Source organism: Ambystoma mexicanum, chromosome 3p (assembly GCF_040938575.1).
Source record: "Ambystoma mexicanum isolate Mex_15411 chromosome 3p, UKY_AmexF1_1, whole genome shotgun sequence".
In the NCBI taxonomy this organism is placed as follows: Eukaryota; Metazoa; Chordata; class Amphibia; order Caudata; family Ambystomatidae; genus Ambystoma; species Ambystoma mexicanum.
In genome coordinates this window covers 1,080,324,312-1,080,342,699 of record NC_090925.1, presented here as the reverse complement: position 1 = coordinate 1,080,342,699, position 18,388 = coordinate 1,080,324,312, and the positions used below count along the sequence as shown (strand labels likewise).

Below are 18,388 nucleotides of genomic sequence, written 5' to 3'. Positions count from 1 at the left end.
AAAAGTGCAGCAGTTGGCTTCTGTTCTTGTGCAGCTCTGCAGATCCAGGTGTTTGTGGGCCTCACTGGTGGAGACAAGAGGGAGGACTTCTGGGGACCGACTGCACCCGGCAATCTTCAAACAAGTGTCACTTCGGGGTTTCAGCTCCTCGCAAATAGCAACACTGCGGTTCCTGGCTGTCGAGATGGGCTTTCCTTGCATCTGGGGTCCCGCACTCTGAGGGGGCTCAGGCTCAGTCAGTCCTGCTTCCTGGGAGTCTGAATGATCTTAAAAGCAACGCACACGATCTGGTGTTCCTCTCCCCCCTCTATTCGGTTCCAGCAGCGACTGCAGTGGAAATTCAACCAGCTCCGATGTCTGGGTGGCTTACTTTGGAGTTGATTGGCCCCGCTAACTAAAGGGAGAAGTCAGCCTTGCAGGGGCTTCTGTCGATACGAATTTAAAGCTTCAGCACAGCAGCAGGGCTTCACCGGGAAAACCAATGTACCAGGAGTTGCAGCAGGTGTCTCTTCAAAGTTCTTCTCCCGATTCCTTCGTTCTGTGGTCGACTCTGCCTTCCAGCCAAAAAGCCTCGCCTTTTATGCAGATTTCTCCCATTCATTCCAGCCTAGCTGTCAGTCACCCAGCCGAGTGGTTGCCTTGCCGAACAGCCAGCCGGCCAATCACCTAAGAGTGTATTTCTGTCTCCTAGGAGACTAAGCACAGGGAGTTTTGGGCACCTCCCTCGCTTCCTGCCCCCACCAGACACCCTGGAGCCAGAGGCGGGCTTCACTTGTGAATCCTGCCAAAGGCAAAACGAACAAAGGGACCAAATCTGGTTTGGCGCGCAGAGTAAATCTCAAGAAGGACCTTTCCATAAAGAAACGGCGAAAAAAGACGACCAGGCCGTTTTGACAAAAATGGCACCCTTGGGTGCTTTACTGCAGCTGCGAACACAGTCCGCGGTAAATGCACAACATGGTAGGAAAAACAAAGCCACTGCCACCAGCTGTTACTTGAGAAGCTAGACAAAGGGGATACTAGGTAACCCCTCCACCACCCTATTGTAAAATGGTGTGTGCTGGGTCTAGAAAGTTCAAATGTAAGTAAAGTCAATTTCACCTTACTGCTCTGGGAAACATTAGTTTATCATCTAATAGGCATCATCTTTTACAGGTGCTGTGTGACACCATGTAAAAGATGATGCCTATGGAGTTTGCCAGACTCCACAACCAATAGAAACACAGAGTATACAAATCGCATTAAAATACATGAGAGAGTGGGAAAAAGGGTCTCATTCTCTCCAGGTTAACAAAAATCAAGTCCTTAAAATCCAGCAAAGTTCCAAATTCCAGCTGTCCTAGCACGTGCTGAAGGGTCACCATCCAAAACTTTTGGGACTTTATGTACTTGTTTAGACGTCGGAGGTCCAGAAGTGAAAGTGAAACTGATTGTTTCTTTACCGAGGATTCCCAGCCTGACAGGGAGTATTCATAAGCATTTGAATCCATGCCAGACCCATGCTGGAGAACAACAGTTGGAGATCAGTAACTAGTTCCTTTTCTCCTTGGCATGGTCTGTCAGAGCTATTTGCCAATAGCCCAATGTTAGGTCAAATGTACTGAGGTACTTGGCTGAACCAAGTTTGCCCACCAGCATATCTGTCCTAGGTAAAGGGTAAAGGATGGGCATCAGTCATGGTGACGGCATTAAGAGCTCTATAGTCCACACAGAATCTCAACTCCTTGGATCCTGCCTTTGGTATTAGCACTACTGGGCTAGCCCATGGACTGGTAGAGGGTTCTATCACCCCAAGAATCAAGCATCTTCTTGACCTCTTTCTTTATGTGGGTTCTTACTTGGTCTGACATCCTTCAACCTCTGCTTTTAACAGGTAAACAGTCACCAGTGAGAATCTCATGCTGGCCCCAAGGGGTCAAGCCTGGTGTCAGTGAAAACAGGGAGGCAAACTGATTTGACAGAGATTTGCACTCCACCTGCTGTTCCAAAGTCAGATCAGAAGACCGATTGACTCCTATCTTCCCATCCAAAGGCTCTCCCCTGAGGAGATCAGGCAAAGGTTCACTCTATTCCTCCTCCTGAGCAGATGCTAAGAGCAGCTTAGCCACCGAGGACGACGGTAGGGGCCACGGACAAGGAAGATACCATCAAGGAATCGGAAACCTCCCCAGCCCGGCAAGTGTAGGGGTCCACTTGTCGAGCGAATAAAGTGATCTACAGACCTCCCGTTTTGCACTATCTGTGGTCTTGATCAATCACCAACAACCATCTCGGATGCACGCAGTAAGAGCGTACATAGACGGTGGAGCTGTTGGGAATTACATCAACCAGGATCTTGCGGCAAAGATGGGGCTTCCGTTACGCCCTAAATCAACCACCGACACTGTTACCACTGTCGACGGCACGGAAATAGCTTCTGGTCCAGTATCCCAATGCACTGCAGCTTTAACCCTTCTGTGCCAGGATGGACACCGAGAATCTATCGTTTTCGACCTCATTAAGGCACTGCAGTTCCGGTTGATTTTGTGAATGCCATGGTTGGTAGCTCACAATCCTCGAATCGATTGGCGAGCAAAAGAATTGGCCTTTCCCGAGACTTGCACCCACACATGTTATCGCCAAGAGAAACAACCAATAGACACCATAACCTCCACGCTTGTGACTGTGGCAATCGGCACCCTACCAAGTGAATACCAGGACTTTCAAGATGTCTTTCAGAAAGAACAGGCTAATACCCTGACACCGCATAGACCATACGATTGCCAAATCGACCTGATACCCGGCGCACAAATCCCTTGTGGGCGAATTTACGCACTCACGGAACCAGAAAACCAGCACCTGAAGCCTATCTTGACCAATACCTGGCCAACAGGTTCATCTGTCCCTCGAAGTCTCCAGCAGCCAGTCCTCTCTTCTTCGTACCGAAAAAGGAGGGGGACTCGAGAACGTGCATAGATTATCGCCACTGAACCAGATTACTGTATAAAATCGCTACCCCCTGCCACTGATCCCTGAATTGCTTGATCAAGTCAAAGATGCCCAGATCTACACAAAACTAGACCTGAGGGGGGGCATATCACCTTGTTCGTGTAAAACAGGGGGACGAATGGAAAACCGCTTTTCGCACCAAAAACGGCTTGTACGAATATCAAGTAATGCCCTTTGGCCTTTGCAACGTGCCTGCTGCATTTCAATACTTCATGAACGATGTCCTACGGGAATTGATTGATGTCTGTGCTCTCGTGTAAATCGACGATATCCTAGTATGTTCCGCATCAAAGCAGGACCACGTTAAACACGTCCGATCCGTATTGGAGAAACTCTGTCAACACCAGCTCTACGCCAAGCTCGAAAATTGCTCATTCCACGTCTCTGATGTGGAATTCCTGGGCTTTATTCTCAGTCCAAATGGGATCCGAATGGATGTACACAAGGTAGATGCTATCCTGTACTGGCCATCCCCAAATTCATTCAAGGGGGTGCAAAGTATGCTGGGTTTTGCAAACTTCTACCGCCGGTTCATCCCAGGATTTTCGCAAATCATGCAATCCATCACGTCATTACTAAGGAAAAGCAACAACAAGTTCCAGTGGACAACAGAAGCCGAGGAGGCTTTCCAGGAACTCAAAGCAAGATTCACATCTGCCCCAATCTTACGCCACCCTCGCCCTGATCTCCCATACCTGGTGGAAACGGACGCCTCAAGCATGGCTATGGGAGCCGTCCTCTCACAAAAGGACCCCGAAACGGGCCAGTTACACCCTGTTGCCTTCTGGTCGCGTAAATTCACACCCCCTGAACTCAATTACGCTATCACAGACAAAGAACTCCTGGCCATTAAGTCAGCCTTTAAGGCATGGCGGCACTACCTCTTGGGCGCCAGACACACAATCACCGTAATAACTGACCACCGGAACCTCCAGTACCTAAAAACGGCAAAGGCCCAATCCTCACGACAACTACGTTGTGCTCTTTTTTTTTTCGCTGAATATCACTACGTGATTGCATTTTGACCAGGCACCTGTTACGCTCACCTGGTATCCACGGGGACGCCACCCAGCTGTGGGGACTCTGGTATCCTTCTCAGCAGCTCCCAGTATGATCAGCTGAGAGGTTCTGCCTGGAATAAGGTGGGCAATGTTCAAGACTGGGCAACTGGGGTAAGAGCCTCCCAACACCCCATATGCCCGCAGCCCCTCCCACGACCTTTCCTCACCTTGTTATGGGTTTTGGCATGCTCTCCGTCCTGCCTTCTTGGCAGGGGCACGTTGTCCTTTGTGGGCGAGTGCGATCTAGTTACCTCACTGATGCCGGCCCTTTTGAGTCTTTCAGGTAGGTCTTATTACTCTTATGCTTGTATGCCTTTCTTTGGTTTAAATAATGTCTTTTCTCTTTCCTTGGGTGCGTGGAAGTTCGCTGTGGAACGTTGGCTGAGTTGGGACTCGCCGGTAGATGATGGTGCATCGAGAGCGTCTTGATGCGGTAAGTAGGCGCTATGCGCAGTGCTATGATGCCTTGCCTTTGCTAACCTGTTGTCTTTCGTTACCGTAGATTGCAGAGCTCACCCGGAGCAAGAAGTCCCAAGGCGATGCTGGTTGATGGACGACTCGTGAGGTAAGCTTCTGGCACGATTGTAAAATGTCTAATGTCCTGTTTCCCCCTTTTTTGCAGATCGGTCCGGGAGGCTCGCTGATCCTTGGATGCTGTTTGCAGGAGCTGAGGGCAGCTAGCGATGGAATTACAGGTAAGCTACTGCTATAAACAATGTCCTTTTGTTTTTCAGATGCTGTCCTTCTGAGGTTCACAGATACGGCTGAACACGATGAGCGTCACATTGCAGGATTGCAAAGTAACGCGAAGCGTGTCATTCAAGTTGGGTGTGGTTTAAATAGCTTCAGAAAAGTAGTCCAGGTAAAGTAGTCTCTAGGCAACCACACCCAAAGCACTATACCGCATAGCTTGGTTCCAACGGAACCAAGCTATGTGGGTGCCTCCATGTTGGCTGGCACTGCAAACAAAGTGGTCCCAAAACACAAGTCCTCACGAAGTATGAGCCTGGCACCAACGGCGCCAGGACTGGTCCCAAGAGAGCTTCAGCAAAGGATGCCTGAGTTTGTTTGAGACCCGATCCAAGGCCCCTCCTGGCTCATGCGCTGGCCAGGGGTTTTTTTTTGATACAGGTCGTGACATTACCGGAATCCCAGCCGCTCTGGGGGAACTATGTCTCCGGAACTTCTCATCCATCTGCAAGAGGGAAAAGACACTCCAGGTTAGCATGGAAACATCTAGAGGCGCTGCATACCGCGCTTACCCACCGCATTTGTTCTTCATAACCAGCATCCACACTGAAAACATCGCGCACCTAAAAGACACAGAAAAAGAACTCATTTCAATGCAAATATGAAAGGGGTACATCGCGCTTCACGCTCTCACTCACCTTCAGCGCTACTCATCTCAGCAGCACGCCGCCATCCCCGGACGCCGGCCATCATCTAAGGAAGGAAAGGAACGAAGTTGGAGAACTGTTCAAAAGAATCATTCTACTTACCTGTCAACTCTTGCCAGTGAAGTAACTAGGCAGCAACGAACCCGCATCAATCAACGCGCCCCTGCGCTGAAAGCAGGATGGAGAGCACACTATCCAAGAAAACAAGGTGAGCTGTGGATCAGAGGGAAGGGTTGGACCCCGGGGAACAAGGGGTTCAAGCACACCGACAATAGGGAGTTAAACTCTACCAATCCTGTGTTTCAGGCCCAGTCTCCAGTCGAATAGCCTCCAGGGAAGGGTTTGAGGTCGTAAGAGGTCAGAACAGGCTGAGTGACGTCCCTGTGGATACCTGGTGAGCGTTACAACTAGCTGGTCTTGAGTAAACTCAACCATGTTGGCCTTCTGGTCATGCCAATGCTTCCCCAGAGCCTGACCTGCTTTCAAGTTATCAGAAGCTTCTGTCATCGTGTATGTCATTCTCCTTCTGGGACCTAACACATTGTCAGTGACTCTCAGTGGCTTGTGGGAAGGAGCACTCTCCAACCCCTCCTTGATTAGGCCCAATGGACCTCTAACCGGATGACCATAGAGAAGCTCAAAGGGACTGAATCCAACCCCTTCTTAAGGGACTTCTCTATAAGCAAAGAGAAAGCATGGCAGTAAAAGGTCCCACTTTCTTCTAAGGGGGTTTTCTAAAGCACCTATTGTGTTCTTCATAGTTCTGCTAAACCTCTCTACCTACCCATTGGTCTGGGGATGGTAGGCTGTTGAGAACTTGTAGGTTACCACAGTTTTTCCACATGACTTGCATGTAGTGGGACATAAAATTGGTCCCCCTGTCAGAGATCACCTCCTTAGGAAAACCTACTCTGTTAAAAATACCAAGTAGGGCCTTAGCCACGGCCTGAGCTGTGACAGCCCTCATAGGTATTGCTTCAGGATACCTGGTAGCATGGTCTACCACGACCAATATAAATCTGTTGCCTGAAGATGTAGGAGGGTCTAGGGGACCAACAATGTCGATTCCCACCCTCTCAAAAGGGACTCCCACCACTTGGAGAGGCACTAAAGGTGCCACATTCTTGGTTCCTCTCTTGCCAGATGTCTGACAAGTGTGACGGCTCCTACAGAATGTATCTTCATCAGACCCCATCTTGGGCGAGTAGAAATAGAGAAATCCTTTCTTATGGTCTTCTTAAAGCTTAAGTGACCAGCTAAAGGTATCTCATGGGCTAACTGTAGGAACTGGGGTCTTACTTCTTGAGGCACTACAAGTCTTCTCTAGTCCCCTGGAGTAGGCTCAATAGATTCACTGTAGAGAAGGCCATCATCCCAGTACAACCTGTGCTTCCCTGCCTCTTGCACTTCCAGCTGGAAAGCTGCCTGTTGTCGAAGACCTTCAAGAGTAGGACACTCTTTGACCACTGCTGAAGTCTGCCCTGCAGGGGCCACCTTCTGCAAGTAAAGTCTGCAGCTCATGATGGTCTTTAGGATCCAGATCTCCAAGAGGAGGGGAAGGTATTCTACCTATTCTAACCTTAACTTGAACCAATAAACTATTCCCAAACTTAAGCATGGCACCTAAATATATTATTACCCTCATTAGCCTTGTAAAATGATACTTTCCACTTGGGGTAGCCCATACCCTGAGGTCAATCATAAATTGTGTTCCACCATGCCCAGAAGGAGGAGAATATTGAAAATGGACATTAGCTTTGCTGGTATTGGATCTTCATGTGTCAACGTATTTTTCCAACACAAAAAATATCCTGTCATTTCTCTTAGGTAGCTAAACTAACTTACAAATAGATGGCAGGTTTCGAAGTTCAATGTGTGAGACCTGTAGGCCCATACTTCCAATCGAGAAAACGAAACTAATACAAGACCTAACCTGCAATGGCAAAAGTCAAGGCCTGCCCTCTTCTCTCCTCCCTCAGGCCTTTTCCTCCTGCCAGTCTTTGCCCCCCCTGCCGGCCTCTGCCCCCCGCTCTCCTCGCTCTCCTGCAGCCCCACCCCTCTTTTTCCCCTCTTTTCTTCTCATTTTGCTCCTTTTTACTGTTCTAATTTCTGACTTTCTCTTCTCCCCTCCTTACATCACATACAGATTTTGAAGCACCTCAATTATTATACTGGCGGAGATCAGTGTAGTTTGTTTTTGAAAGGCAGCAACTAGGATTTGATCTAAAAGTAATAGGGCTCAAGAAAATGAGATCAAACTATTGACGAAAAGGATTATTTTTAATGCTTAAAAACAAAGAAATTGGTTTTAAGATTCGGCTGAATACGTAGAGTATTCCATATTCCTGCTCTCCTTTGTGTTCTTATTTATCAGGCATGGATTTTGCAAAAATATCTGTATATAAAACACATGGGTATGTTTCTTTACTCGGTTGATGCAATTTATCAGTGTTACGTTGCCCTATGCTGTCCAAATGGTAAAGTGCACCTCTATGTGCCCTTCCAATTCAACAGCTATCATTTTAACAAACAGAATGAGCACGGTTCTACTCAGTCACCTTCACCTTCCACTATCGCAAACATTCAGAATTATTTCAAGTTACTACTGTCCACCCCACTTCTCTTCACGCAGGGCACGGCAGTTCCAATGAACAGTTGATTACTGGCTCAACGTTTCAGTCTCTATAAAGTGACGCGCTGTAGGACGGATTCCTCCTCACGAGCTAAAACTGGAAGTAGATGCTGTAATTATGCTACTACGCAATCTTATGCCATCACAGGGACTCTGCAATGGAACAAGGTTGACAATTACGAGTTTACAAAGATACATAGAGGCTGTGTTATCGATGGACCGTAGGTACTGTTCATGAATCGCACCTACCTCTCATTGCATCTGATACAAATATGCCTTTCGAATTCAAAAGAAGACAGTTTCCTATACATTTAGCCTTTTCAATGACCATTAATAAGTCACAGAGACCTACTCCCCCTTCCTGAAAGCAATCCGTGGTGACCATTAATAAGTCACAGGGAACTAAGCCCGCTTCCTAGAAGCGATTGGTGGTAATTTCCGATGTTTAAGAAAGGGAGACAGAAGTGACCTCTTGGAAAAAACACCCCCATGAACAAATGTTTTAGCATACATTTTCCTTGCTACAGTTGTCTTCTAGTTGTGAGTTGCTTCCAAACCATTCTAGAGGAAGTGACATCGGAGGAGGAGAGGAAGTGCATTCTGCAGATCCATTATAGCAGCAAAAGGACAGTTATAGGTTGAATGTTCATGTAGTTTTTACACCAACAAGTTTACTTACCAATTATTAATTCTCTACAAATAGTAGCACTACCAGAGGTGGTGTTTTCTGGGTGGTGAAGGAGCAGCGAACTGGGGCAGTGTTGCTAATCCATATGAATCGAGTTAATTATGGATGGGATATGTTACTTTTAGTGTTAAAACTGTTTAGAATGTATACATATTGGATCTTTAGGCACGTACAACGATACAATATTAAAACTGCAAATGCAACCCAAACACAATCCACATAATGGGGTGCTTTGCTCCATGATTAGCTGTTGCACATCATTTCTAAGTAGCAGGGACATTCTTGGCAGAAAGAATAATTAGTTACCTAGTAAGAAGGTTAGGGTAAGAACAGGACAACGATTACAGTCCCGCAAGGGAACATATGTTATCTCACCCTTTGTATTAAAATCTTTAGAGAGGGTTAGTCCTTTGTTTGGTGGTAATTAACATAAGGCCCAAGGCCAGGGTATCCGGCAGTTTAGTTTTTCCCGTTTGGCATAGGCTGTATGTGGCCGCATAAATGAGGTCTTTTAGAAGTGCCACGATTCTGGGGAATTGAGATCACGATCAGTAGTTCAAAGAAGATACTGTTCATGCAGTCTTTCCTCTATTTGCTAAAATACGTAAGTGGACCATGTGCAATCACACTAAGGCCATCGGCCAGTTATTTCTAGCAATTTTGTTTTCAATACTAATATTTAACTATGTACTGACGTCATGACCTACTACAGACGAATCTCAAGAGGAGGTGTGTTTTGAATATGATCTGAAGATGATATTCAAGCTAAGACTGGCCAATGAAAATGGAAGAATTGGGAAAAGATGGGTTTTTTTTAAAGAATTTTTGTCCAATCATATTTGGGGGATGGATTGTAATAACGTATCTGGCAGTGTTTTTAATTGTTGCAAAAACTATATAAGATGCCAACTGATGTTGTATTGTTGAGACTTATGTTAGTTTGGTCCTGCAACACCACCTAACTGCTCCCCGGAGCTTTGTGCAATAAACTTGCGTTATGTTCAACAGTGTACTCGCTTCTTAAGTGGTGGGCCTGTTTTGGGTTGAGGTGATTGAAGGCCCATCCCCACGGTATTGGTATTATAATTAGCAATATTAGTAACAGTACTGCTACCACAAATAGTATGACTATAGTAGCATTACTAACACTGTCATATTCATTCTACTATCAGTATTAGTGCTAATATTATATTACTACTACTTCCTACTGCTAGTCCTGCTGCCAACAAGGGTAATTATAATAGTACTTTCAGTACAAGGGCGACCACCAGTAGAAGTATTACTATTACTACTACTACTACTAGTACTGCTGCTAATGGTTATTATAATAGTACTACCATTAGTTCTATTATTACTACTGGTAGTCGTAGCACCAGCTGATACATTAATAATTATTACAGGTTCAGAAGTAGCACTACTGCCAGTTCTTCTGTAGTACTTACTACTAGTATTACTAATACTACTGGTATCAAGACTACCTCTTCATGTGGTGGTAATGCTAACAAGGCTGGTAATATTCATGTTGGTAGCAGTATTGCTACTTTTGGTAGTCGTGCTACTATTGTGCTTTTGGCAATACAAGCACAACTGATAATATTGATACTGTTAGTCAAAATACTACTAGTGGAACAGCTGTTGTAGTGGTTTTGCTACTACTAATAGTAGCAGTACTACTTTTAGTACGATTACTGTTAGGACAGTTTTTCTGAAGTCCAACTAAGGGCTTAATAAAACCATACATCCGAGGCAGTAAAAAAAACTCCACTCTTAGTAAAAGGCTTCTTCTAGTAAAAGGCTGTACCACCTGAGTATTTGGTAGCGTAGCCAGAGCAGCCAGGCTTATCTTAGGGGCGGGGGGTGGGGGGAGAGGGCTGTAGCTTAGTACAAAAAAAATATAGCATACATATGGTCCAAAGAAACATTGACACACTATTGTAAAAATAAAGGGTTTATTTAAATACAGTAGGCCAAGAGGAATCTTGGGAAATTAAGTACTATCACATTATATATAACCACTCTTATAAAAACACAACACAATGCTTTAAAGTAAACTGACCAAAGCATAGACCTTGTTGAGAAAACAGTATTTCTAGGGGAGTCAAACCTTATCAAACCCATTCTCTATAGGACACACCTATTCATGGGGAGCAAAACCATCAGTTACGTTTAGATTACTTTACAGTAAGTCAAGGGTAGTAGACCGTTAGTCATGCAGTGACACTCAGTTAAGGAATCGCAAAGTAAACAACCGTGTTAGCAGGATACTTTTCTGAATAGTGGAACACAAATTCATGGAACAGTATAAACCTAGAACTATATTCAGGGTAACAGTTATACCAGCTGAGTAAGACCGTATGCTGTAATATACAATTTCATTTGCTTTTCAGATCAGTGGAACACAAACTAAGGTAAGCAATAACTCTCTATCTTAGTTTAGTTGGCACAAGGCAGACCAAGGTAAGTAAAACCTACAATACACTTATTAAGAATTGCACGCAGCTATTCAAGGTAAGCAAAAGCCAAGGCAGACTTATTCGAGACAGGCTATACAGCAGGTCAGGGGAATCAAGACGCAGTTTATAAACCTATACACTAATATTCAGAAAGAAATAGTTTAGTGAAGCCAACAGCATTACTTCTGGGAAAGAGGCATAACTCATTCACAGCTGAGTAAAATAAGCATACATATATTTTCAGAATGGCATAACACATTCAAGGTAAGTAAGAACTTTAGTAACTGCTCCCTCCCAGGGGGGCAGTTATCAACCAACTCTTTCACAAGTAAGTCACTTTTAAACACGTGTTAATGTCACGCTTGATGGGAGCAAGCGGATTTTCTTCCAAGTCTGAGGTATCAATGTCCACCTCCCCTTTCTCCTCACCTGTCTGTTCTGGGACGAGTTCTCGTCTGGAGGTCTTGTTCTTGGGTCTTTTCTTCTTTGTGAAGAGATACGGCCGTCCGCGGGAAGAAGCCACCCTGATTCCCTGATAAACAGGGAAGCAGCCGGCCCCCGTCCCGCAGGAACCAATATGAGAGGAAAAAAGCAGCCGCTTAAAAAACCTCTCTACGGATGTAGCTGGTACTGATGCTGTTCGGGAAGCGATGACCAATGTCGTCCGGTATATGCAGGAAAGAGCAGGAGCAGTAGATCTGAAGGTAAGTTTCTTGATGCCGCAGAAAACCGGAGAGTCCGGATTGCGGAGATGCTGGTACTGAGCAAGGAGCAGTGCAAAGGACTGGAAAGGAAGCACCGGCAGGAACCAGGGACGAGAGAAAAGGAGAAGAGGAGAGACCCAATACGGTAAGGGAACCGTAAGGACGGGATAACAGGGAAGGGGAAGGAAGGAGGAGAAAGCTAGGAGGGAAGAAACCGCGTGAGAAACAGCGAAAAAACAACAGGTACGAAGCAAGGTACGAAGTAGCACGGCAACAAGGCAAAAGGAAACAAAGTTGCAACGCACAGAGCCCAGAGAAGGGCGTGGCTAAATACGGAAACAAGAGAAAAAGACTAGACCGCCAAACCAGGAAGTGAAAGGAAAAAACACGGGACAGTCTAATGGCGCCGCCAACGCCAAGCCTTCCATAGCCGCCAGTGACCACCAAAAGACGGCGGCATGACAGTTAATTCTTCCAAGGGATAATTCTTTTCTTATCCAGTCCTTCCCTAGTTTATGGCATGAGTTCACTCAGAGACAGACGAGGGAACGCAGTGGTCTGGGTTCAGTGGCAGGGAAAGTCGGAGTTCCTGAGGAAGTCTCTTCAAAACAAGTAAATTCACTTTAGAGTTAGTTAGGGTCCAGGGACTTCTGAGTAGACACCCTAGGAGGATTCTAGCATTGGGCATGGGTGAACTGGATGAGAGGGCTCCCAATCACATGAAATACCCCAAAGCTACACAGGAATCACAAAAGTCTTCAGGTGAGTAAATACCCCAGCCAGAACAATGCCTCAGCACACTAGAAGCGTTGGCAGCGGGTAAGACATTGGGATCTGCAGCCAAAAACCTGGTCAATTAATTCCTTGTCATGAAGACTGAAGACAGGATAATGGAAAGGATTTTGCAGCAGGGATCAACGGGGAAGGCTTCAGGCAACAGTTTTTTCGTGGCTGGATGCGGCTCAGGTTTTGGCGTCCTTTTCAGGAGCCATGGGAAGACTGAATATCGCTGGTCGGGTTCTCTTCTATAATCTGGTCCAGAACTCTGGTGAGGGGAATTCAACGACTTAAATGGTATCTCTGGAGATCAAAGAGTAGGCCACCAAAGTTTCACCGCTATTCGGATGTCCATGCATCGCACAATGCCTATTGTCTATTTGGGTATTGCCGCCCCGCCAGGTCGCAGCACTATGGGTTGGCTCAAAATGCAGGTCTTCTTGAGTCTAGTGGAACACATCAGGCTCTGGGCCGCAGTCTCCTTTTTCGGGCCCCCTAGGTCAATTGAAAGGAAGGGTTAAAGCAGGCTCCAGTTACACAGCAGGCTCTCCAGTCGCTGGAAATCGCTACGGCCATCGTTTCTTCATCTACTACTTCGGTTTCAGCTCCAGTAGTTGACTTGTATGCAGCTTCCAGGTTTGGAGTATTTAACAGGAACTACAGCATAACTTATGCAATGTCTCCCTGCATTTTACAGAAAGGGGCGGTCTGGCTGTCCAATCAGTACAGCCAGTCCCCTCTTGAAACTGGGCTCCTTTCAGACAAGGTGAAAGACAAAGGGCTGCAGAGATTTGGGCTCCTCTCTCGCTTCCTGCCTGCTCAGACACTCTGAAGCCTGGGGGGAGTATCTAAAGGATTCCTGCCGAAGACAAAACTTTCACTTAGGTTGTTCCTGCCTATAATGGCAGGGGAAGACTTCAGAAACAGCGAGTAAAAAAGAAATGGCGAAAAAAGGAACCCCCCATTTTAGAGAAATGTTGGTCCTTCTATGCATTACCGAGGCTGAATTAACAGCCTGCAGGTAGTAAAGACTAAAAGTCATAGAGGTAAAACCATTGCCACCAGCCATTCATGTAAACTTGCAATTGTAACACAATTTTACCAGGTAAGTAGGAAAGGGGATTCTTTGTATCCCCCCAGCACTCCAGATAAACTGGGGTGTGCTGGCTCACTTATATAAAAGGGGATGAAAACTTGGGAACAGTAGTTCACCCAAGTACATGAAAGAGAAATTAACAGGGGAGCCCAAAGGTACAACCCATCCTAACAACAAAAGTTGTTGGAAACTATAACTCAACCATACACTGTGGAGAGGCATAAAAATGTCACCTATAAAAGGAGTAAGACCAGTGAGGGGGGAAAAGATTCCCCTTCACATAGGGACCAGGTAAAATAGTTACCTAGTTAAAACATTCTGGGGTTGATACAGGTCAGGAAGATTTATCATTGACATGAAAATCTTACCGAACAATTACTATTGGTAGCTCATTATTATTGTTTGGTAAGTAAACTTGTTTATGTATAGTTAAAGAAAAAGCAGTTCTTTACTTTAACCCTTTGAAGCTATAATGGATTTATTTGCAGACTGCACACCTTCTCCTCTGTTGTCACTTCCCCTTTAAGGGTTTGAAAGCAGCTCACAAAATGGAGGACAACCGTAGCAAGAACATTGCTTACACAAATGGTGAAAATAAGAGCAGACACTTTTTTGGGCTGGTAAAAAGAAGATTAAACATGAACGGCATGCTTTATTTTTGCTACAACCGTTTGCCCCCTTTAATATGCTCAACTTAATTTTACTGGAAACCGATTAACTGCCAAGGTCATGGGCTTCCATTTCTGGGATATCATTCTGTTACCAAGGACTTGGATGTCCACGTCCTCTAGTCACCTAATATAGTTGCAAGCTTCACATTTAGGCACAAAGCTTCATGCCACAGTTAAGCCTTTCTGTAATTGAAGTTGCCCTTTAATACTGGGTATCAAATATTGTATTAACTGTTGGCTTTTTTCTCCAGAAAGCAATGATGATGTAGTTACTGTTTATCTCTGTTTTGGCAGTTTGCGTTAACTGCCTGCGAACAAACCATGTGTTTTGCATAGTTCAGGGATGCACCGCTCTTCATTTGTTTTGTACTTTGGTACGAGAGGATGAGTTTCCTAAAGGTGATTATTGTTGGCTTTGTGCCACTGTATGTGTTGGAGCTAACTGTGGCTGGTTGCTGGAAAAATCAGTCAACTGAAGTCAGTTTTGGGCCAGAGGAATGCAGTGTCTTGTGGATAGTGATTTTGTAATGGCACCTGGAAATTAGTACTCAGACATTATAGAACATTGGATTTTATGACCATAAAGTACATGCACCGAATTCTATAATGTTTGCTTTTTCCATTACTAAGGACTGTGGTGTGTTTAAACAAATAAACGGGTTTCCTATATCAGTCTCGAAAATTGAGAATATCAGCAGTATTTATTTTAGTTAATGCACAAATAAGTACAAAGCTAACTTAAGCCACACATATAAATCACCTTGTATACAATTAGGTAGGCATTTCTTTTTATCAGATTTGTTTGGGGTTTTTTGGTACAGAATTTTGACTCCGAGAAGGAAAAAGAGCTCGAAAGACAAGCCCGCATTGAAGCCAGTTTACGTGAACGAGAGCGGGAAGTTCAGAAGGCACGGTCTGAACAGACCAAGGAAATTGACCGTGAGAGAGAGCAGCATAAACGGGAGGAAGCCATCCAGAATTTCAAGGCCCTTCTATCTGATATGGTAAATATTACATTATTCCACTTGCTATGTATAGTTATTCCTGTTTGTAATGTCATCTTTAGCAGATATCCACATACAACCCAGCAAGTGTTCAGTGGAGTGGTTGGGGGGGGGGGACTCCCTCTGAGAATTACTTTTTGCTTAGTGGGTATAAAGGGTGCTTCTTAAACAAAGGTTTTGTGAAAAAAGTGTGATTAAAAAATCCATATAGTTTACAATTTGGTTTTGTAGGGTAACACCTGAACAAGTCGTATAGATGACAGTTCACCAAGAGGGTACATATTCATTTCCAGCACATTTTCATGAAGACTCTGAAAACAATATATGCTTGTGCAAGTGTAAAAATGCTTTTTCGAATGGATTGTGTCCTCCAATGTATTCGACATCTATGACATGTAATGTCCACATCTGTGCACTTCAGAAACATTTTTCGGCAGAGGGTGTCCTGCGTCGATGGCGTCGGGTTGCTGTCCCTCGAAGGCCTCCGTCACCGGATGTTATAAATAGGACGCACGGCACCCCTAACCTCTTTTTCCGCAAACGTTTTTGCTTCGGAGACTCGGTGTGCCTTGTGTATTCCTTGTGAATATGTCTTTTTCTTCAACACCTCCGACTCTGCGGTCTGGCTTCAAGACTTGCTGGGACTGCAAGTCGAAAATGTCGATTACCGACCCGCACAGCATTTGTGGTGCTTGGGTGAGAGTCATGACACCGACGACTGGTCCAAATGCCAGTCGCTAACTGCTAAGGCCTTGCAGGAGCGTAAGGGAAAGCTTCAGGTAGGGGGTCAAAACCCAGTAAGTCCTGTAAATCCAAGTCCAAGGGGATGTCCACCGACGATTCGAGGGGTGACTCTCTGCGTCGGCAGGAGTCCTAGGTGACTCGGTCCCGGAGTGTTTACCGCCATTCGTCCTCGTCTCGGCATTCTAGGAAGCGCCGTCACCGGTCGCCTTCTCCGTCGTCCTCGGAGGATGGAGCCACGAGGAAAGTGGTTTGCCTGACAAAGTCCCCCGCTCCGGAGGAATGGGCTGCCTTTAGGGAACAGATGTTGGCGATTTTCCAATCGCAGCGCACAGTTCCGTCCGCGCCTTCTGATGAAGCCGGCAAGGAACGGTCTCATACTGTGGCTCGCACGCCTTCGGGCTCGGGCCCTCGACGCAACGTTCATTGGGAACCTTCGAGGTCACGTTCGGACAAGGCTCAGGATAGTCGCAAGAGACGTGCTTCCAGGTCTCGGCCCGAGTCTCCAGCGAGGCCGCAGAAACCTGGTAAGGTATCTAGGTCGACGTTGACTCTGTTGGCGCTGTGTCCGACGGATACCAACGCAGAAGCTTTGCCTTTGTTCCAGCCCTCAGCGCCGTTGTCGACGCCAAAGCCATTCGGCGCCCTCACTGCCTTTGGGGCTTTTTGCCCGAAATGTACCGTTTGGGATCCCTGATACTGTGGATCCTCCTAGGAAGGGTACTTCTAAGTCTGTGAGGCCGGTGGTGGACTCCAGACCCTCTTCTGTCCCGAGAAAGGGCTTTTACCTCCTCCTTGATGACATTTAGGAGGAGGAGGAAAGATCAGACTTTGATATGGACCCTGATGTGGCTCCTGTCTTTTCTGGAGACAGTCAATTGGAAGAGTTGCAGCAAACTCTTCATGATGCCAGTGGGTTGGACACTTCTCCGGAAGTGGCATTTGGCAGACCGGAGCCTTGGGCTCATGCAGAGTCTTCATACAGGTGGCTCATGGCTACGGTCACGGGAGTATCTGGGCTGGTCCAGTCCTCCTGAAGCTTTTGTGCAAGATGATCTTAGACATTTTAGATCAAGGTCCGTCCTCCGACCTGGTGCTACCTTTTCATCTGACTTTACAAAAAAGGGTGGCGGCTGCTTGGCAGTCACCAGAATCTCTTCCGGCTGTTAACAAATCTTTGACAAAAAATGCCGCCCTTCCGGTAGCGACGCCAACTACCTTTCGTCTCACCCCACTCCCGAATGTTTGGTGGTTCAGGCAGGTACGGCCACCCTCCTCAAGGCAGGCGGCTTACCCTAGCATCCCTCCTGATGGGGACGACAAACGCTTTGATGGTTGGGCATGCAAGGTGTTTTCTGCGGGGAGGATGGTGTTGAAGTCAGCCAACTCCACTTGTGCCTTGGCAAGATTTTCACACACTCTGTGGAACTGTTTCTCTTGCGGCTGAGCATATTCCCGAGGGGGAAGAAAAAGATGGATACCTTGCTCTTGTGCAAGATGGCAAGGATGCCATGTGTGAATCACTTCAGTCGGGTTTGGACATGGCCGACAGTGTTAGCCGGTCCATGGCTGCGAGCATCGTTATAGGCAGATTTGCATTGTTGCGGAAGTCAGGTTTTGCTCTGGATGTGCAAGCCTGTCTTTTGAACATGCCCTTTGATGGCACGCATTTGTTTGGCAGCAAGGCTGACTAGAGACTTGAGAGGTTGCAGACCTCAAAAGCTGCGGCAAAATCTTAAAACGCGGCCGTGCTGCAACCTCTGCCTTTTCATCCTAGGGGACAGCAGTGGAGGGGAGGTTCTTTTTGTTACTACTCCTCCTTTGGTAGAACGAGAGGAGCCACCAGTCAAAGGGGTCAGCCTAAAAGTACCTGTGGTGGTTGGGGAAATAGAGGTGCCAAAGCCTTTCGGGCAGCTGCCTCTTTGCCTTCAGGCGTTGCCGCATGAGGCCATATCCCATGGTTCGCCGGTTGGGGGCAGACTGTCTCAGCATCTTGAAGAGTGGTGAGCCATTACTTCGGATGGGTGGATTCTGGATACAATTGCCCACGGCTACTGCCTTCCCTTCCTAAAGCGGCCTCAACAATCCACCGGGGAATCTAAGCTTCCACATCCGATCCTTCTGCAGGAGATCTTGACCCTGCTAGAGAAAGGCGCTAGAACTTGTGCCTTCAGCA

The 18,388-nt window shown here is 46.4% G+C and overlaps 1 protein-coding gene across 2 annotated transcripts in view; it reads left to right on the top strand.

The window, feature by feature from the left end:
* Window positions 1-18,388, top strand: part of TCERG1 (transcription elongation regulator 1) — a 1,289,229-nt gene that overhangs the window by 1,149,311 nt on the left and 121,530 nt on the right. For both annotated transcript variants that reach the window (XM_069652440.1, XM_069652439.1), the window contains one exon: window positions 15,289-15,471. In XM_069652440.1, coding sequence (XP_069508541.1) covers window positions 15,289-15,471 — 183 coding nt within the window. The remainder of the gene's footprint in view (window positions 1-15,288; window positions 15,472-18,388) is intronic.